Source organism: Ptychodera flava, chromosome 15 (genome assembly GCF_041260155.1).
Source record: "Ptychodera flava strain L36383 chromosome 15, AS_Pfla_20210202, whole genome shotgun sequence".
Classification (NCBI taxonomy): domain Eukaryota; kingdom Metazoa; phylum Hemichordata; class Enteropneusta; family Ptychoderidae; genus Ptychodera; species Ptychodera flava.
Window position 1 is genome coordinate 17,438,993 of NC_091942.1, and position 16,289 is coordinate 17,455,281.

At 37.5% G+C, this 16,289-nt stretch overlaps 3 protein-coding genes across 9 annotated transcripts in view; 2 read left to right on the forward strand and 1 right to left on the reverse strand.

Moving 5' to 3' along the window:
* Positions 1-2,329, forward strand: part of LOC139151365 (AP-5 complex subunit zeta-1-like) — a 16,618-nt gene extending 14,289 nt beyond the window's left edge. For both annotated transcript variants that reach the window (XM_070724071.1, XM_070724070.1), the window contains one exon: positions 61-2,329. In XM_070724071.1, coding sequence (XP_070580172.1) covers positions 61-187 — 127 coding nt within the window. In that variant the 3' untranslated portion in view covers positions 188-2,329. The remainder of the gene's footprint in view (positions 1-60) is intronic.
* LOC139151367 (probable ATP-dependent RNA helicase DDX47) lies at positions 2,252-9,953 on the reverse strand. The gene is made up of 12 exons (XM_070724075.1): positions 9,860-9,953; positions 9,106-9,199; positions 8,600-8,788; positions 6,914-7,056; positions 6,315-6,434; positions 5,706-5,822; positions 5,028-5,174; positions 4,592-4,668; positions 4,172-4,232; positions 3,806-3,876; positions 3,352-3,481; positions 2,252-2,906 (listed from the first exon to the last, which is right to left on the reverse strand). The coding sequence occupies exons 1-12, from the start codon at positions 9,929-9,931 to the stop codon at positions 2,793-2,795; spliced, it is 1,335 nt and encodes a 444-aa protein (XP_070580176.1). The 5' UTR covers positions 9,932-9,953; the 3' UTR covers positions 2,252-2,792.
* Positions 9,954-15,160: 5,207 nt separating this feature from the next.
* The window catches only part of LOC139151372 (rab11 family-interacting protein 4-like), a 51,996-nt gene continuing 50,867 nt past the window's right edge, over positions 15,161-16,289 (forward strand). For all 6 annotated transcript variants that reach the window (XM_070724124.1, XM_070724125.1, XM_070724127.1 and 3 more), the window contains exon 1: positions 15,161-15,420. In XM_070724124.1, coding sequence (XP_070580225.1) covers positions 15,280-15,420 — 141 coding nt within the window. In that variant the 5' untranslated portion in view covers positions 15,161-15,279. The remainder of the gene's footprint in view (positions 15,421-16,289) is intronic.

The following is a 16,289-nucleotide window of genomic DNA, read 5'->3' on the forward strand; positions in this document are numbered from 1 at the left end:
GAAGAAGTATTGAATTTATAAATCATCATCATCCAAATTTGTGTCTTCATTTCTCGTCAGCATTGCGTCTGCCATCCTGAGTCCGCCAGCTGACATTGAGAGCGGGAAGTGGCACACAGACAACAACACCTCACTGCCAATGTTGCTGCAATCAACGACGAACATCATGCAACAGCTTAGCTTATGAGTGATGCAAAATTCCCAGTATGCGTACTTAGGGCATGTCACACATTCACCATTGCAAGTTTGACTCAAAAGCTGTACAAATAAGGGGTATTCCAGGTTTCTGGGGAAAGCCAAATCTCAACATGGAGTCTACAGTCAAAGTGTTAAACCTTCAAACACAATGTGCAACAGCAGGAAGAACAGACCATTTTAAAATAAATAAATATATGCCAAGATGATACTACCTACAAGTGAAATTGGCATGTGTGAGGGGAAAACTTCTCTGATTTGATTATGATCGAAAGAACAGCCTTTTTGAAAGGCTATTTTTTGTGATGTTTTCTGGGAAATTAAGCAAATAAGACTCACAGGATTGATAAGACAAATTACTGGCCTCAAACTATTACCCGATCCCACGTATGACGTAGTGAGACAGGTGGTGCTGATGGCTGGCACAGTACTGTAGATTTCCCACAATTCATTGCGATTTGTATCCTCGGAGATACCTGAGTGAAGTCTACTATGTCTCCCATGTGTAGATAAATTCACAGACTATTTATCAAAATTTTGAAAACGTACTTTTTTGCACACCATTCTTCTCAATTCTCATTTTAAATAATTTGGAAAATTATGCATAACTGAGAGAGGAGATGGCATTTTTGTGAAATTTGCCAGAGATTGTGTCCTCAGCCATACAGAATAATGTGATGGAAAGTAGGGAGACTAGTTGCACCTGTTTTATGAAACAAAAGGATATTGATTTTTTGCAATGGAAGTGACAAAAAGAAATTTGCATGCCAAGTTTTCTCAGAGAATGACCCCTTCAGTTTGTCATAACTTGCTGCCTCAAAAGTATGGCATTTGTAGTACCTGCAGAATGTGACTTTTATGGTTGTTTAGTGGTTATTTTCAAACTTTCACTGAAATATCTAAACGTACCTTTACTAGATATAATTTAAAAATTATTCTGATACTGCACACTAGTGCTTACATGCAGAACTGAAAAAGTTTTTAGAAAAGTAACCTTAAAGGATACAAATCAAAGAGTATTGTGGGTAATTTATTGTACTGTGGCTGGTCCATGGTTAGCAGAAGAAACTATGAGATAAACAAGAGACTGTGAATATAAAGAATGTGTTGAACTTTCAAGACCTTTTTTTGCGAGGCAACATTGTATAAACTGTGTACATATCATAGAGACAACCTACTGTTTTAAGTTGGCTACAGATGTATGGCATATGATGGCGCAGTGATAATTTTAATTGGATATTTTTTGTTTTTTTCCTCGTCATCGCCATAGCAAAGGAATATGAGAACCTGGGGGTCTGCTCATACCTACAATGGAAAGTATGATCCATGAAAAGCATTCGTACAGTACATTTTATGAATAATGACTTGGTATGCCAAGCTAACTGAATGTACTGAAGTCCGCCTTTGCTTGCCCTGTCTGGGAAAGGAAACCTCAATGGTGCTGCATTAAGGCAGAATGTGCCTCGGGGACAGAGAGTTGAACTCTCAAACTTCCACAATTCTTTTCTGATCTACCACATGCTGGGGCTCAAGAAAAGTTTTTACAGTCTCAGATTTTCAAAAATCCGAAATTTTATTTTTCTCCATAGAGTTAGCACAGGGGTGGCGGCCATTTTGAATTTCAAATATCAGTAAATCTTGGGGAATTTGTTTCTCTAGCACCAAAATTTGCATGGCAACCCTTGATTTTAATTCTTGCTTTTGAAAGAGAATGGGTAAAAGATTCCTTGAGGAAAGTTTGACCACGGTCCCTCTGACCAAAAGTTTTAGTCTTTCACTTTCGAGGCGCATACTACCTTCAAGGAAAACATTCCAGCAAGCCTTTAAATTTCAACTGAATAAATAACTTTACCTTGGGATGTGTTATGCTTCCCTTTGATAGATCAGAAATCCAAGGTTAATTGTGTGACATACATCATAACAGTAACAAATACTTTAATGAATGTTCTGTATGAAGAAGAAATGCAACAGAGCCTTAAGAATTTGCTTATGATTTTTTTTGCTATTGTAAAGAGTGCAATACCAGTGTGAATGACAGGAACAAAATAGTCAAATATTAATTCTTTTTGTTGATTCTTTTTTATTTTGTATATAGTGTACATAAAAACGACACAAATAAAATGAGAAGAATTTACTCTTGCTGGCCTTTGTGTTTTTCAGTTTAATTGATGTTATTCACATATCTTGCGTTTTATAGGGGAAACAATCACAAAGTATTCTAAATTCTTTCATGATATTACAGAAGTAAGTTTATAACTACACTAATGTATTGTAGTTTTGTTGATGTGGGTCTGACATTCCAATATGTACTGCGAGAGTACTGCAGCTCTATCAATGATTTGTTTGTAACAAAATTACATTTGGTGACTGCTCTGTTTGCTTATATATGCAATTTGGCAAAATGAGGTATTTTGTAATAAGTTGAGGATAACACCAGGTAACAGTAGGCAGGGACTTTCTGTCAGATACAGATGATGTACCATGTGCAGATTAAAATATTTCCTGTGCCAACTCCCAATAGATCTTATGAAATACAAACTTCAACTTCATAGATAGTGACGACAATGCAGCATTAAATTAATAAAATCTTTCAAATTTCAATTTTTCTTTTTCTTTTTCATCTTTTTCCGAAATCCAAGTGACTCCTCAGTGTCATCAGCGTTATCTCTGTCTCTTTTTCTTTTCTTGTTGTCTTCTTTGTCTGTCATTTCCTGCAATAAAATTGAGCAAGTTCAAAAGATTTGTAACCTCTCAGATGAAAAGCAATGCGCAAAAACAGCTAGAGCTTGCTGAGAATTGTTCAATCAGTATTGTGTACTCCCCAACAACAGTTCAAAGAAATCTGCTCAATATGGTCAATACCTCTGTGATATTACTGTACACCAAAATATATAATGCTGTATAAACCTTCAATGTAAGCATATCTTTGTGCTGTTTTTTTTTTTTAAATTTCTCAGACAAAATATTTAATTTTTCAAATGGTCAAGATCATTTGATGTAAAGTCCTGATCAGTGTTAACAAACTTAAGTTTCAGAAATGACATAAAGGTTTGAGAAAATACATATTTTTTTCTCTTAAAATGAATTTTCGATGCTGTCAGTTTGATCAAAGTCCATGAAGTGACACACTAGTGCTAAGTGCAATTTTAAACTTACCAATCTAGCATATCTCTGTGCCTCTGCCACTCTCTCTACCATCATCATCACTTCCTCCTCCTCTGTTTGAAATAGTGGCAGTTTTTTCCCGATCAGCTGTTCAATTCTCTGATAAAGCTCAACGTCATACCTGTAACAAACATACGTCATTTCTTGGTAAAACACAGTGTTCTAAATATTTACAAAGCTCTTGTTTTACTGTAATTATGATCATCAGTTCAACATGAACTTTGGTAACCCCATTTGAAGTTTTTTGTCATGTGAGCAACGTCTCCACGATCAGCACCATACTTTTGCTCTAAGGCAAGAATTTATTTTCCAGGCAAAGTTGGTGCCCACATGTAGACGATGCAAATTATTGAAAACCAAAATAACATGTTTGAATCAACAGATAATTGCACACTGCAACAAAATTTGTGCAGGGAAATGCCTATAATTCTAGCGATTTACTTACTGTGTTACAAATGTAATGGCTTTTCCTGACCTACCAGCCCTTGCTGTCCTACCAACTCTGTGAATGTAATCCTGCAAGAAATTGATTGCGTAAGATAATTGCGGAACAAAATTAGTTTCCTGTATTCACAAATCTGTCCACATGATTTTCATGCATACATAAGGCCCTGTGGAGGTGAATTGTATCATTGGCAAGCAAAGCTTGACTCTAATCCAAGGGGCCGGCACTTACTCCAATACAGAGATGTGACTTCAGTGAAGAGGCAAGCCAAGACAACGTAATCTTGACAAACACTAGCACAGAATGAAAATACAGGAAGGAAGATTTTTTTCACTGCAGTTGAAGATGAAATGGTGTAGTTCTTACCTTGGAATGTGTAGGTATGTCAAAGTTGATGACTACATCAACATGTGGAATATCTAGACCCCTGAAAAGAGTATGTACAAAGTCAGACATTTAGAATTAACACTCTCAGGCCTAACTCAATACATTTCAATGATTATGATAGGGATACAGAAGGTAAGATTTGAATGGGTTAACTCCTGGTATTGCTTATGTTAATGCCATGCAGGGATGGCTATAATCAGCATGAACATTTCATATACTGAGACAGATTTTTCTGAAAGCTAACCAAACAAGACTGGCATTTCATGCACAGCACTAAAATATGTAGTCATAGAATTGAAATTTGCTTTGAATTTTGAGAGGACAGACAATCCATAACTTCACTGCATTGGCTGAATCCCATAAAGAGAACATAAACTTCCATACCAGTTTTTCACTCACCTGCTTGCTACATCAGTAGCTATGAGGATAGACCGACTTTTGCCTTTGAATTTGTTCAGCATTCCAAGTCTCTTATTCTGGAAATAAAACACATCATAGAGAAAATGCTGATCCCCAGGTAACTTTGACAATACTGTCATACTTACCTACAATACCCTACAATAGTAAATTGATTGAGGTAAAAATACTGTGTATATTGACTCTGAATATTCTTTCAGTTTCAACACAACTTTGCTTGCCAGGTTTTATACATGTAATACCGGTACTATTGTTCCAAGTTTGGTATATCTGACTTTGAAAGAAAAGTATGAGAAAATGCAACAATTGTTATTGAATATTCCAGAAATTGATCTTCCACCAGTCTTCTCCCCAAATCCCTCTGCAAAACAATTTTTTGAATCCCTCATACAGCCCCACAGAATACTGTGTCACTAACCTGACCCATTTGTCCATGGAGAGGTACAGCTGTCAAGCCAAGGTTCCGTAACATCAGCGCCACTCTCTGTGTATTGTTACATGTACTACAGAATACCATGAATGAGTTACCTGCCAACTCATTCAATATGTACACTAGGTAGACATCCTGAAATCAAAATTTGGAAATCAAATCAGAATCAGAGCAAAGTTGGATATATTAATTATGGTAACAGGTGATATGTTAATGGTAGCATTGCATTAAATTTCTCAAGTTATGGGAAATTGGTCACTAGTATTTATAGTAACTTATCAATGATTGTCATATGGAGGCATGACATGAAAGTACACTGTGAAAACTGTACCACTACAGACTGTCTTTTGGTGAACATGGCTGAATGATGCCTCTATCACCATATACCGGTATGGGCATATGCAAATTTGTAGTGTCTATGCAAATTTAACATTATAAACAGTCATTTCCTATTCAGCAACTGTTTTTTAATATTCTTTCATCCTTACAACAAAATTCAAAATCTGTAAGTAACAGAAAAATTGCTATTATCTTTGCAAATTGCAATTATGAATATTTCAAAGTTGTCAACATAAATTCATGAGATGTCAGTCTGAACATCTTTGTGAACCCCATACTAAATGCAACTCAAAACTATGATACACTTCCTTGATAAGTGACCCTTACCTTGAACTTACTGGGTATAAAGAGATAATGTTGTTGCAATTTGTCTACAGTCTGATACTTTGTGGACACTTCAACTTTGACAGGATTCTTCAAGGACGCTCTCTGTAACTTAGCAACCTGAAAGAAAGGTCATAAATAGAGTATAGATAACAAATACTTATACATGTAACGTGTTGAAAATGTAGTTTTTTTCCACAATTTGTATGGAGGAAGAAATATTGTTCCTAAATTTCAGCAATAGATATAGTGCAAAATTAAATCCATACATTTGACCTCATTATAAAAGTACACATTCCATCAACTAAATTTACTTTCAAGCTTTACTAAATTTACTTTCAAACTCAAAGCTGCAATCCCCAGCTCCACATCTTTCAGGAGAACTTTCGGAAATTCTCCTAGTAGCATAACCCATTTTACCACGGTAGTTTTCACTAGATTACATATAAGGCACACAATTCCACATTTGGTAGATTAATAAGACAAGTATGAGAAAACATCCAGTTTGCATACTATACTTGTGTACTAACCATGTTTTGTCTTTGTTACATGGTGGATAACATGTTCACTTTTCTGTTAGATTAGCAGAGTTGCAACTCTCATCAATCTCACCTTTTTTGTCATTGTGGCTGAGTATAAATATGTCCTCCTCTCTTTGGGAATGACTTTTAAAATTTTCTCCACTTCAGTTTCAAAATCCATGTTTAGAATCCTGTCAGCTTCATCCATAACCTGACAGTAAACACAAGAGAAATCAGTCATCATTGGAGAAATTATACCAGATATATGACCACAAAAATAAGCAAATGAAAAATACCAAGATTTCTGTTTATGTTCAAAAAAGTTCATGGCTCCTAAATTTCTTTGAAAATTCATGTTCATTTTTGAGGTACATGTATACATTAACTCTGACATATGACCTCACTCAGGCCTCGCACCAGGTTTTAAAGTCAAAGTCTCCCACAATAAACGATGTCAAGATGTGATGATGAAAGCTTTACGTTTTAACCTGTTCACCCTAATTTTCCATAAAGAGGTCCGCAATCACCAGTGATAACAATGGGTTTGGGGCAAACCATTGTGGTAGAAGGGTAAAAAATGCTGCTAAAGCAAAACAATATGTAGTATGTTTATGTATAATTTGCTCCATACATAGCTATATCTATTCTGTAAAGAACTTAAAAGATGACAAATTTACATGCACAACTTACTAAATATTTCAAGGATCTGAGATTGAATCCCTTGGTATTCTCCAGATGATCAACCAATCTGCCTGGGGTCGCTATGACGATGTGTGGTTTCTTAGCCAACTGTAAAGCTTGTGTCATCATGTCTATACCACCAACAACCACAGCTACAACAGATAAAAACATACAAGTTAAAACAATGAAAAACATCACATTACTGCTGATATTTTCCAGCTATATTTAGTAGTAGGTAATTACGTTTTACAATGGCAGCTTTCATAAAGTAAGAAGTCAGTACATGTACCTTATAATACCACCTTCAACAGACTACAGACTTCATTTTTCTGAGCGATGAAAAGGCATATTTTCAAAAAGCTACTCCATTTTCAAACTTTAATATTTCTACTGCTGTCTCTGCAATTTTTCAATTTCTCTCTCAGTACCACCAATACATTGACTTTAATCCTCTTTCTAAGAATTCTGGTTCAAGATTGAAAGTATGCCCAATTTCCAAAGACACTGCAGTTAAACTATAACCTAAAAGTTCCATTTGATAGGGTTTGTTATCTATTCAATTGCTATCTACGGGGTCCAGACACTTCGCACCAAAACAAGTTCGCCCCACACATCTTCATCCCAAAACCATTTCGTACCAAAACCACCTTCGCCCAACGCCACTTTGCCCCAAGTACCACCTCGTACTAAAACCACTTCGCCCGAAGTATATTACCATCAACTTGTATCATAACATTGTTTTTAACCTGCAACTTGGAAGCATTGATGTGTTATGACATTTTGGCTGACACGAACCATTTATTGCTGCATGAAACCATAAACGGTAGAATAAGAGAAAAGAAACATGCAAACTACTCAATGCTACAACTCAGGTTCCGAGCGTGGAATTGCACTTTTCTCAAAATGTGTACACTTTTAAGATTTCAGTCTTGGGATGACAGAAAGGTGATGAAAACTTCGATGGCAGTGGTTGGTTATTTTCAGCTTTACCGGTTGGCGATAAGTTTGGGGCAAAGTGGCATTGTTTTGGGGGCGACGTGGCTTTTGGGGCGAAGTGGTTTTGGTACAAGGTTTTTTTGGTACGAAGTGGTTTAAGTGCGAAATGGTATGGGATGAGATGGTATGGTGCGAAGTGGTTTTGGTGCGAAGTGTCTGGGAACCGCTATCTACAGTCAGAAATAGGGTGTTTACTTTTCACATGTAAAAAATACACTTTTTCTTGGTTATTGTTATTTCAAAATTTGCTAGTTTTTTTAACCTTATTCAAGATATGTAATATGTGATACTTATGAAAATGTCATGGTCAGAACAGACATTTGACCAAAATCAGCTTGGTGAAAAAAAGATTACCCCTATGGTTCATGGTCAGACAATACATGTAGATTAAACTGGTAATGAACCAATGTGCACAAATGTGCATAGAGATATGTGTACTTCCATATGCGCTTGCACATACAGGTTTATTTTACCACCATCGCATGATCCTTTGAGCGTATTGAGTCTGTAGGACATATCATGTCCTTTTTATTCCGGGGTAGAACCATTAGTTTCTGATTTCCATGCTGGTATTTACAGGTATTATTACAGCGTCTATGCAGCGGTACATATGCTTGCAGTAGAATTTGCATCATCATCAAAAAATCCAATTACCGCCTTTGGATCTCAAATTTCCAGTCAATAGTTAGCCTGACTTACCACATTTAACTCCGATACTTGACCCCAACGCTTCGAACTGTTCTGAAATTTGGAAAGCCAGTTCTCTTGTTGGTGTCAGGACTAGACCAAATAATCTTTGAGGGTGTTCCAGAAGATCTTGCAGTATCGGCAGAGCAAAGGCAGCAGTTTTTCCGGACCCAGTCTCAGCCAAGCCTATGACATCTCTTCCTGGAATCAAAGACAAGTTTTGAGGATAAAATCCTAGTAAGCCATTGGCATACTGCCTATAACGGTCATCAACACAGTTACGAGTTTTTCGATACGCCGCCGCGTGGTATGCATAGAATAATATTATTCTATGCATACCACGCGGCGGCCGCTATGTATCGAAACACTCGTAACTGAGGTCATCAAAGATGAAAAACTCATTACTCTAATATTTTACAAAAAAGACAAAAAGATGTCTAACATTACCAATAACACTGAAGAAATGTGGGACTGAATTACCCATATCTTTTTAAGTATTTCACACAAGAACTATCTACCTTCAAAGGAAACTGGTAACGCTTCTTTTTGTATCTTCGTTGGTTTTGTCCATTTTAACTGTTCACAAGCTTCACACAGTACATCCACTACACCCTGAAACAGCAAGACTATGGCAATAAGCAACCTCTCTACTATGCCATTTGTTTTCAAGATGTGCAATTGTCTCAATTTCGTGCATGGGCCCGGACTGAAGAAGCCATCAGTTAAGGCAAATAACACCTCTGACAATGGGTTTTTTAATAATAATAATAATAATAATAATGATAATAATAATAATAATAATAATAATAATAATAGTAACAACAACAACAACAATAAATTAAATTAAATTAAATTTCTCTGTTATTATTACATGTAATACTATCGTTGCGAATTTAAAAAGCTCGATACCGGAAGTACAGACACACAGGGAATACGGAATCATAATGAGGGGCCGGGACGCTAGGACTATGAATGTATCGCAAAAGCTACTAAGTCTGTCACTTTCGACAACCTTAACGAGTGCAGTTGCGCGTATCAAAACCAGGCAGGAATGTACTGAACTGTTGAAGGGCAGTGTTTTGGGTATTGCACACGTCGGCTGTAAGTGTAATTTAACAACACGTGTTGTGAGTTCTCGCCGCATTTTTCACTCGATGGACACCTTTGAAAGGGATCGCTCTCCACAATGGCGACTGGTATCCGACGGAGGCTGTATTTTCGTACAGTGAAAAGACTTCATCTTCAATAACATATAGGAAAGGCAAATCTTACCAACGACTTAAAAGTAACCGGTGTTTCGTCGATGTCTTGCGTGCTTTCACTTGTGTCTGTGGAGGCGGCCATTTTTCTACGATGATTGCTGTTACTGTCCTCACTCTGTCGTACCATGGCGCTGTTCATTGCGGATCGCCATTGCCACCCAGCGGTGTCGATGTCATGACACCTCTTCCTTGCATACACAGCCGCGTTCAAAAATGGTTGGGGAGGGGGGTGGGCCGCTGGAGGAATTCGGGGGAGGGGGGATTCGAAAATTCTGGGGTAGTAGAGGGGGGATTTGAAAGTTTTACTATGCCTATGGGGACCTGAAAATATTTTGGCTCCAACATTTTGGTGTCGTCCGATGATTCTAATGTTAGTAGCCTAATAACAAAATCTAGAACCGTTTTGTCGCATTTTATGACTCATCTCAAAAAAAACAAAAAATATGTGAATGCCATTAAATTTTCGTAAAAGCAACAAGTTGGCCTTTTAATGGGCATAGTTTTTTCAATATTTCTATGCAAGGTATCAAACACTTCTTGGTGTCTTTCTACATCACGCTGAAAAACACAATATTCAGTTTGTCAACAAAGCCCGTTTGTCTAAATCTTGGTGATAATTGAATTAGAGTTCAGACTGAAAGTTATTTGTCAATGATACAAATGCATGGTACACATAGGCTATGTTGGCAAGCTGAATACTGGACAGCTCAACATGCTGTAGGGAGTAGAACAAGAACACACTCGTATAAACTGAACAAAAATATTGTCAAAATACAAAGTTAATACAGCTACTGCCCTGCTACCGCCTACGGGCAGTACGTGTCACTCTCACTGCATACCGGCAGTGACAGTGATAGCTCTGACTCTGATGTAGTTTAAAGAAGAGTTTGGGTCATAGGACACTCAATTGACAGTGAAACATACATGTACCGTACTTGTACACAAGATCAGGCCAGAGAGCAACACATAGAAGACTAGAAGACTTAACAGTTACCATGGATTTTTGAATTCTGACATATGAGAATAATCAAACATTAGAGAAAAAAGATGGGGTCATCATGCTTGATTTTATACAAATATAAGATGAAAAAACAGTTTTTCTCAAATCCTAAAAAAACATTCATTTCAAGTTCATGCAGTGAATGAAATTTTCACATCTCATCGTACACAAAAGTAAAACTTTGAACTAAAATACTCTAATTGAAATGAAAAAATATGTGACTAAATGGAATCACTTATTTTTTACCAAATTAGCCATTATTACACCCAAAATTTCTAAGATTAAAACATTTATTTGATGGAATATTTTAACCTTCCAGTACCGTCAATTTTGTAAAGCATTTGAGTATCGGTAGCATCTAAGTTGTATATGTCTTCTACTTTTGAAAAAAAAATTCGATAGGTCGTCACTGTGCTCAGTTAACGTTCTTTACAATTTGGTAAAATGTAGCCAGGAATTTACAATTTGCATACTCTCTCATGATTGACATTTTGTGTGCTTTTCAGCTGCTGCCATTGACCTGGCCAGAGTTGGATAAACTCAAGTCAGCTTATACTGATAAATTCAAAAAGTCCATTGATGCATTTAAAATGAATAAATTTAAGAACTTGCCCTATTTATATAGCTCTACAACCTGCTGATAAGAGCTAGTGTCGAACATCTGCGTGCAGAACTATGCAATATGTTCGAGTTTATTTTTACTCTGCGTGCATTCCTAATAAATATGTGGCTATACGATAATTGTAGAGGGGCTTGAACATTTTTGATCATATAGACGGGGGGACTTGAAAATTTTAATTTTGAGGGTATTGAGGGGGATCTGAAAAAAAAAAATTTCAATCGATTCCTCCAGCCCCCCCCCCCACCATTTTTTGAACGCATCCTTACAGTAGTCTATTTTGGCGATTTATCCCCTCCCCGAAGTGTAAAATCTGTTTTTTGCTTCAGTGTGAAAAATATAACGGTGAGCTGGTTTGAAAAAGAGCATGTCGAGTTATTGAAATTTAAAATATGTGGGCCCATTTGGAAAATGGGTGCCGTTCTACACCATAAAATTGATTGATTACATTTGAACATGAGAGAATTTAGACAGGCTTTATTGAAATGAATCGAGCGCATCGTTGTCTTGAGTAGTTTCCAGGAGTAAGTTACCATTTTAGTTGAGAGTTAAGACATAGTAGTGATGGATAAGTAAATTGAAAACATTACTTTGCGTATTTATATCATAGTTTTATTGTGTTTCTCATTTTAGTTCTTCGTCTAAACCATAGACCGTCCCGGTGAGTGTAAGATGAGAAAATTGTCCGCGTAACTTCACGGCGCGCAATTTTTAATACACTGCTCAGAGATAACAGCACCTCATGTAGTTTTCTTAACGAACTCCGATTGCACAATTAAAATTCACGTTTCAGTCTACAGTATTGCACACCGATAAACATTTATGGTGTTACAGGAGAAAAATTAGGTATGAGGCTCTCATTTCATATAAGAAACGTGGAGACAAAATTTTGCAAAAGATTCGTGCTTTTCACAACTCAAAGCTTACAGAAGAGCGGCACGATTTTGTCAGTCTTTACTTGATTCATGCCAGAGAATTCGACAATGAGCCTAGAATTTGAATCCTTTAGGACATCCCCCTGAATCAGCCAAAAAAACCAAACAATTCATTCTTTAAGATACTAACGTAATTGTGTAGTTATCTTTGCCATCAGTTCTTCCGTGTGTGGAAGGGACTGTGGTTTCTCCAGACATGATCATATGTTATGCAATGTGCATTGTATGTAAATATAAAGTTCATGTTCCTGTTTATTCATGACACTTGTCGACGGGATGATGGAAGGTGGCCCGGCCAACATTTTTATTTGGGGATTTTTTCTGGTTTTTTGTTGTTGTTTATTTGTTTGTTTGTTTGCTTGTTTGTTTTATTCATCAATAAACTCGGTAACATAAACATTAACACCGGATTCAACAAGCGTTTGTTAATTTGCAATTAATTACTTTTTCGTCCTTATTGCTAATTAGTTCAGCTGCAATTAGCCGCCAAGTAATTATCGATTCAGCGTGCTGTGCTCTCCATTACACTGCAACGCGTAACCACAAAACTATGCAGTTAAAATTTTTATGCTGCGTGGAATTTTCTTTTTCAGTGGGTGAGCATATCGGCTGACGACGTGGCCGATGTGATATAATGTCTACTGAGTGAGGCGGGGCCAAGAGAGAGAGTTGTCCGTGGTTTGACAGGAATCGACTCAGCCGAGCAGATCAACAAGCTAGTATAGAGAAGTGTGCACCTTTATTTCTTGAATATCGTAACGGTCATTTTGATCAGTTAAAATTCAGAGACGATCTTAAATATTTGCTGAGTGTTACTGGATACAGCAGACGTTGGATGTACAAACATGCATACAACACGTAAACCACTTCTTTTGCTCAAACAAAGCGATATGCTGTCTCAGCTGTTTTGATAATGCAACCCACGGTAGGCCCTGTGATGCATAACACTGGATGTGCACACTGTCGACATGTTTAAACCAATCGTTCAACAAAGTTTTTAAAAGGGAACTCTTTCAATTTCCCCCTTTTTACAATGAAACTGAAGGTCATAGGAATCACGTCACCTCTTTGTTGGGCGTATACTTTCTCACCATCAAAACAGTAGCATGCATGCTAGCATCGATATTTTCTCCTTTTGGAAGTTTATCCGAAATTTAATGGCAGGCCTACTTATTGCCTTGATCGAAAATATCTTCGACGATGGTCGATCGATTAACGGATGTTGATCCCCAGATCGAACCCCTCAACATTGTCAACATTCAAACGTTTGCATCTATAGACCTAACCTATACCACACATTACGCTCTATTAAATCTCCAAGTCAGGAAATTAAAGTTCATGATTTACATGTAGTGTGTTCTCACCCCATATCGCGGCAGTTGGAAACGGCTGAGACGTTGATCTAGCATGCATATTTGTCTCGTTGGCAGCCAGCATGTAGGCCTACTTTGTTCTTTGCCTCCCGTAAGAAAAATATGAAGTGTGATGTAATTAACTATAGGCCTACCCGCAAACACTGCGGGTGATTATATATATTTTGAAGCGAACAATTTCATGGTAGGCCTAGGCCATTATTGTTGGTGCTGGTGACTTTTTTGTGTGGGTTGAAAGGTTACATGTAACAATGACCGATGTACATTTAATTGAGATCGTAAGAGTGAATTAATTTTTCTCGATTTTATTTGCACTTAGAATAAGTTAGTTTTGGGTATTTGCGGAAAAACAGATAAATTTACACACTGGGCCGAATTATCATCGAAATTTGAGTAATTTTCCTCGCAGTAATAAATATCCTTCAAATGCTTAGTCTAGATGTAAGTGTTCCCTCTTAAATAACTTAAATATTTAATGAGACAGTCAACTGAAATAAAAGAAAAACCATAAAAATATGCCGACAAAAAGGATATGAAGGAACATCCTGGAGCCCGTAAGCCACTGCTATCAGTTTCGCTAACGCTTTCGCCAGCAACATGATTTCATGTACCATATAAGCTTATTTGCCATATAGGCCTATATCATGTATATGTCGGTACGTTGAGTGAATAAATATGTAAGAAAAAGTTAGAACTAAAGCTTATACAGGGGCCTATCGATTGGCACAATAGGCCTAATCATAATTAAGATAAATATTGTGAGATAAATGTCTAATGTAATGCGGACGACTGCCTAGGCCTATGATGAGCCTATTCAAACTTGGTGGCTGCTATCTCACAGGCTATAGCGCGACAAGCTAAAGATGTATGCCCGGGGCTATTTGCGTAGCGTTGGTAAAGCTTTCTATGTCAAGTGAGTATTTTTAGGAGAAATCGCGGGGGAGAAATACAGGTGTTCGTGGAATAACTGCTGGCTCATCGGGAAGGGGATATGTGTGTCCCGCTGTACTGACTGTAAAAGAGTACAAGTTGCCATTCGAGCGATGACGTCGCTCTGTCGTAAACGTACACCGATAATAAATCACCACTATTTGCTTATGAATGTGTAGTCAACAACAACAGGACGCACTCGCTCGTCTGCTCCAAAAGTAGTTCTATGTCGATGATGTCATCTCATCGCCCACGAATTCATCCGCATAAGCTTATTCGCTCAATTAATATCGTTCTTCCTCCTTTTTCATAAGCAACTGTTCTCAAAAGATATTTATTTATTTTTAAGCAAATGTTCTAAACGTGTTTGCAGCAAATGTACCCTAAGAAGCAGTGATAAAATGAACTATTTGTTTGGCGGATGTATATATGGTCATCGCTATAAATCGTTATCCGTCTCATCAGATCAAAATGGCGAGAACAGGCGACGCAGTGATTTGAGACCTCCTGTTCTACACACGACTTTCGCACCGTCCAGATGATTTCGAGGCCACAAAACCAACTTTTCGAGCAATGGAGACAGATCCTGACCTCGACCGACAATTGAAAATTGCATTCGAAGCTTTTGATGAGGCAAAGCGTGGTTTCATTAGCAGCGAACACTTCGTAAATATCGCACAGCAATATTTCAACGTTACATACGCAAAGAAAGAGGTAAGAACAGAGGTCGGAGATGAAAATATTTTTTTCACGTTAATATGCATCTTCACCTGATAGCCTGTGTTTCAGCCCATTTTATATAACAGCGGTTCACCAAGACGTTGTTCAACAAAAAAAAATATGAAGCTGCAGTTATCGTCCATTGTTTTATTCAACGTAGAAAGTGAATACAACTACAACTTGTACAAGGTTAGATTTCGATATTTTGAATGGATGGTGTGGAATAATGATGATACTTCTATTGATGACGGGGTTGTACAAGGACAGTATGTATCCGGATAGGTCATCAGTTGTGTTCAGACCAAATTAATTGCCCATTATTACCACCGAATTATTTAAGAAAGTATTACAGTTTTACAAAGAAGAGGACTTACATTACGGTTAGTTCAAAAAACCGCCTTGGTCCACATTTCCTACGGAAAAGAAAACACACACATCGACGCAATGAAAGGGAAAGGATACATGTTTGCTATCCCCATCCGAGATTGTTTCATAAGGCGACGGAGTTACGCTTCGGTAGGCTAGGTGAATGTGAAGTCTAAATTCTGTTCGAATTTTGTGCATGTTTTGTATGAAGTCGACTGTGTTCGAACTACGCGAACATAGAACAACGCTGAAGCGTGGTTTGCCAGTGCAGTAGTGAAACATGAGGAGGCGAACACCGCTCTCTCTCTCAGTGCACCGTTGTGTTTACAAACGTACTTTAAAGTTCAGGCACGTGTGTTGTTATATTGTCAAAACCGGAACCAGCTCGGTGTTTTTGTGGGTGGTGTTTTCTGAAATATTTTCCGACTTACTCATGCACTTTGTCGCGTGTCGGAGGATTTTTGGAAGCCCGTCCGACAACCTGATGTGGTAGTTCA

Coding starts and splice junctions, on each gene's coding strand:
- LOC139151367 (XM_070724075.1), bottom strand. CDS start 9,931: ATGGCCGCCTCCACAGACACAAGTGAAAGCACGCAAGACATCGACGAA. Junction 7,057..8,599: donor AAGTATCGGAGTTAAATGTG/GTAAGTCAGGCT, acceptor TATCTGTTGTAG/CTGTGGTTGTTGGTGGTATA. Junction 4,233..4,591: donor GCTACTGATGTAGCAAGCAG/GTGAGTGAAAAA, acceptor TACTCTTTTCAG/GGGTCTAGATATTCCACATG.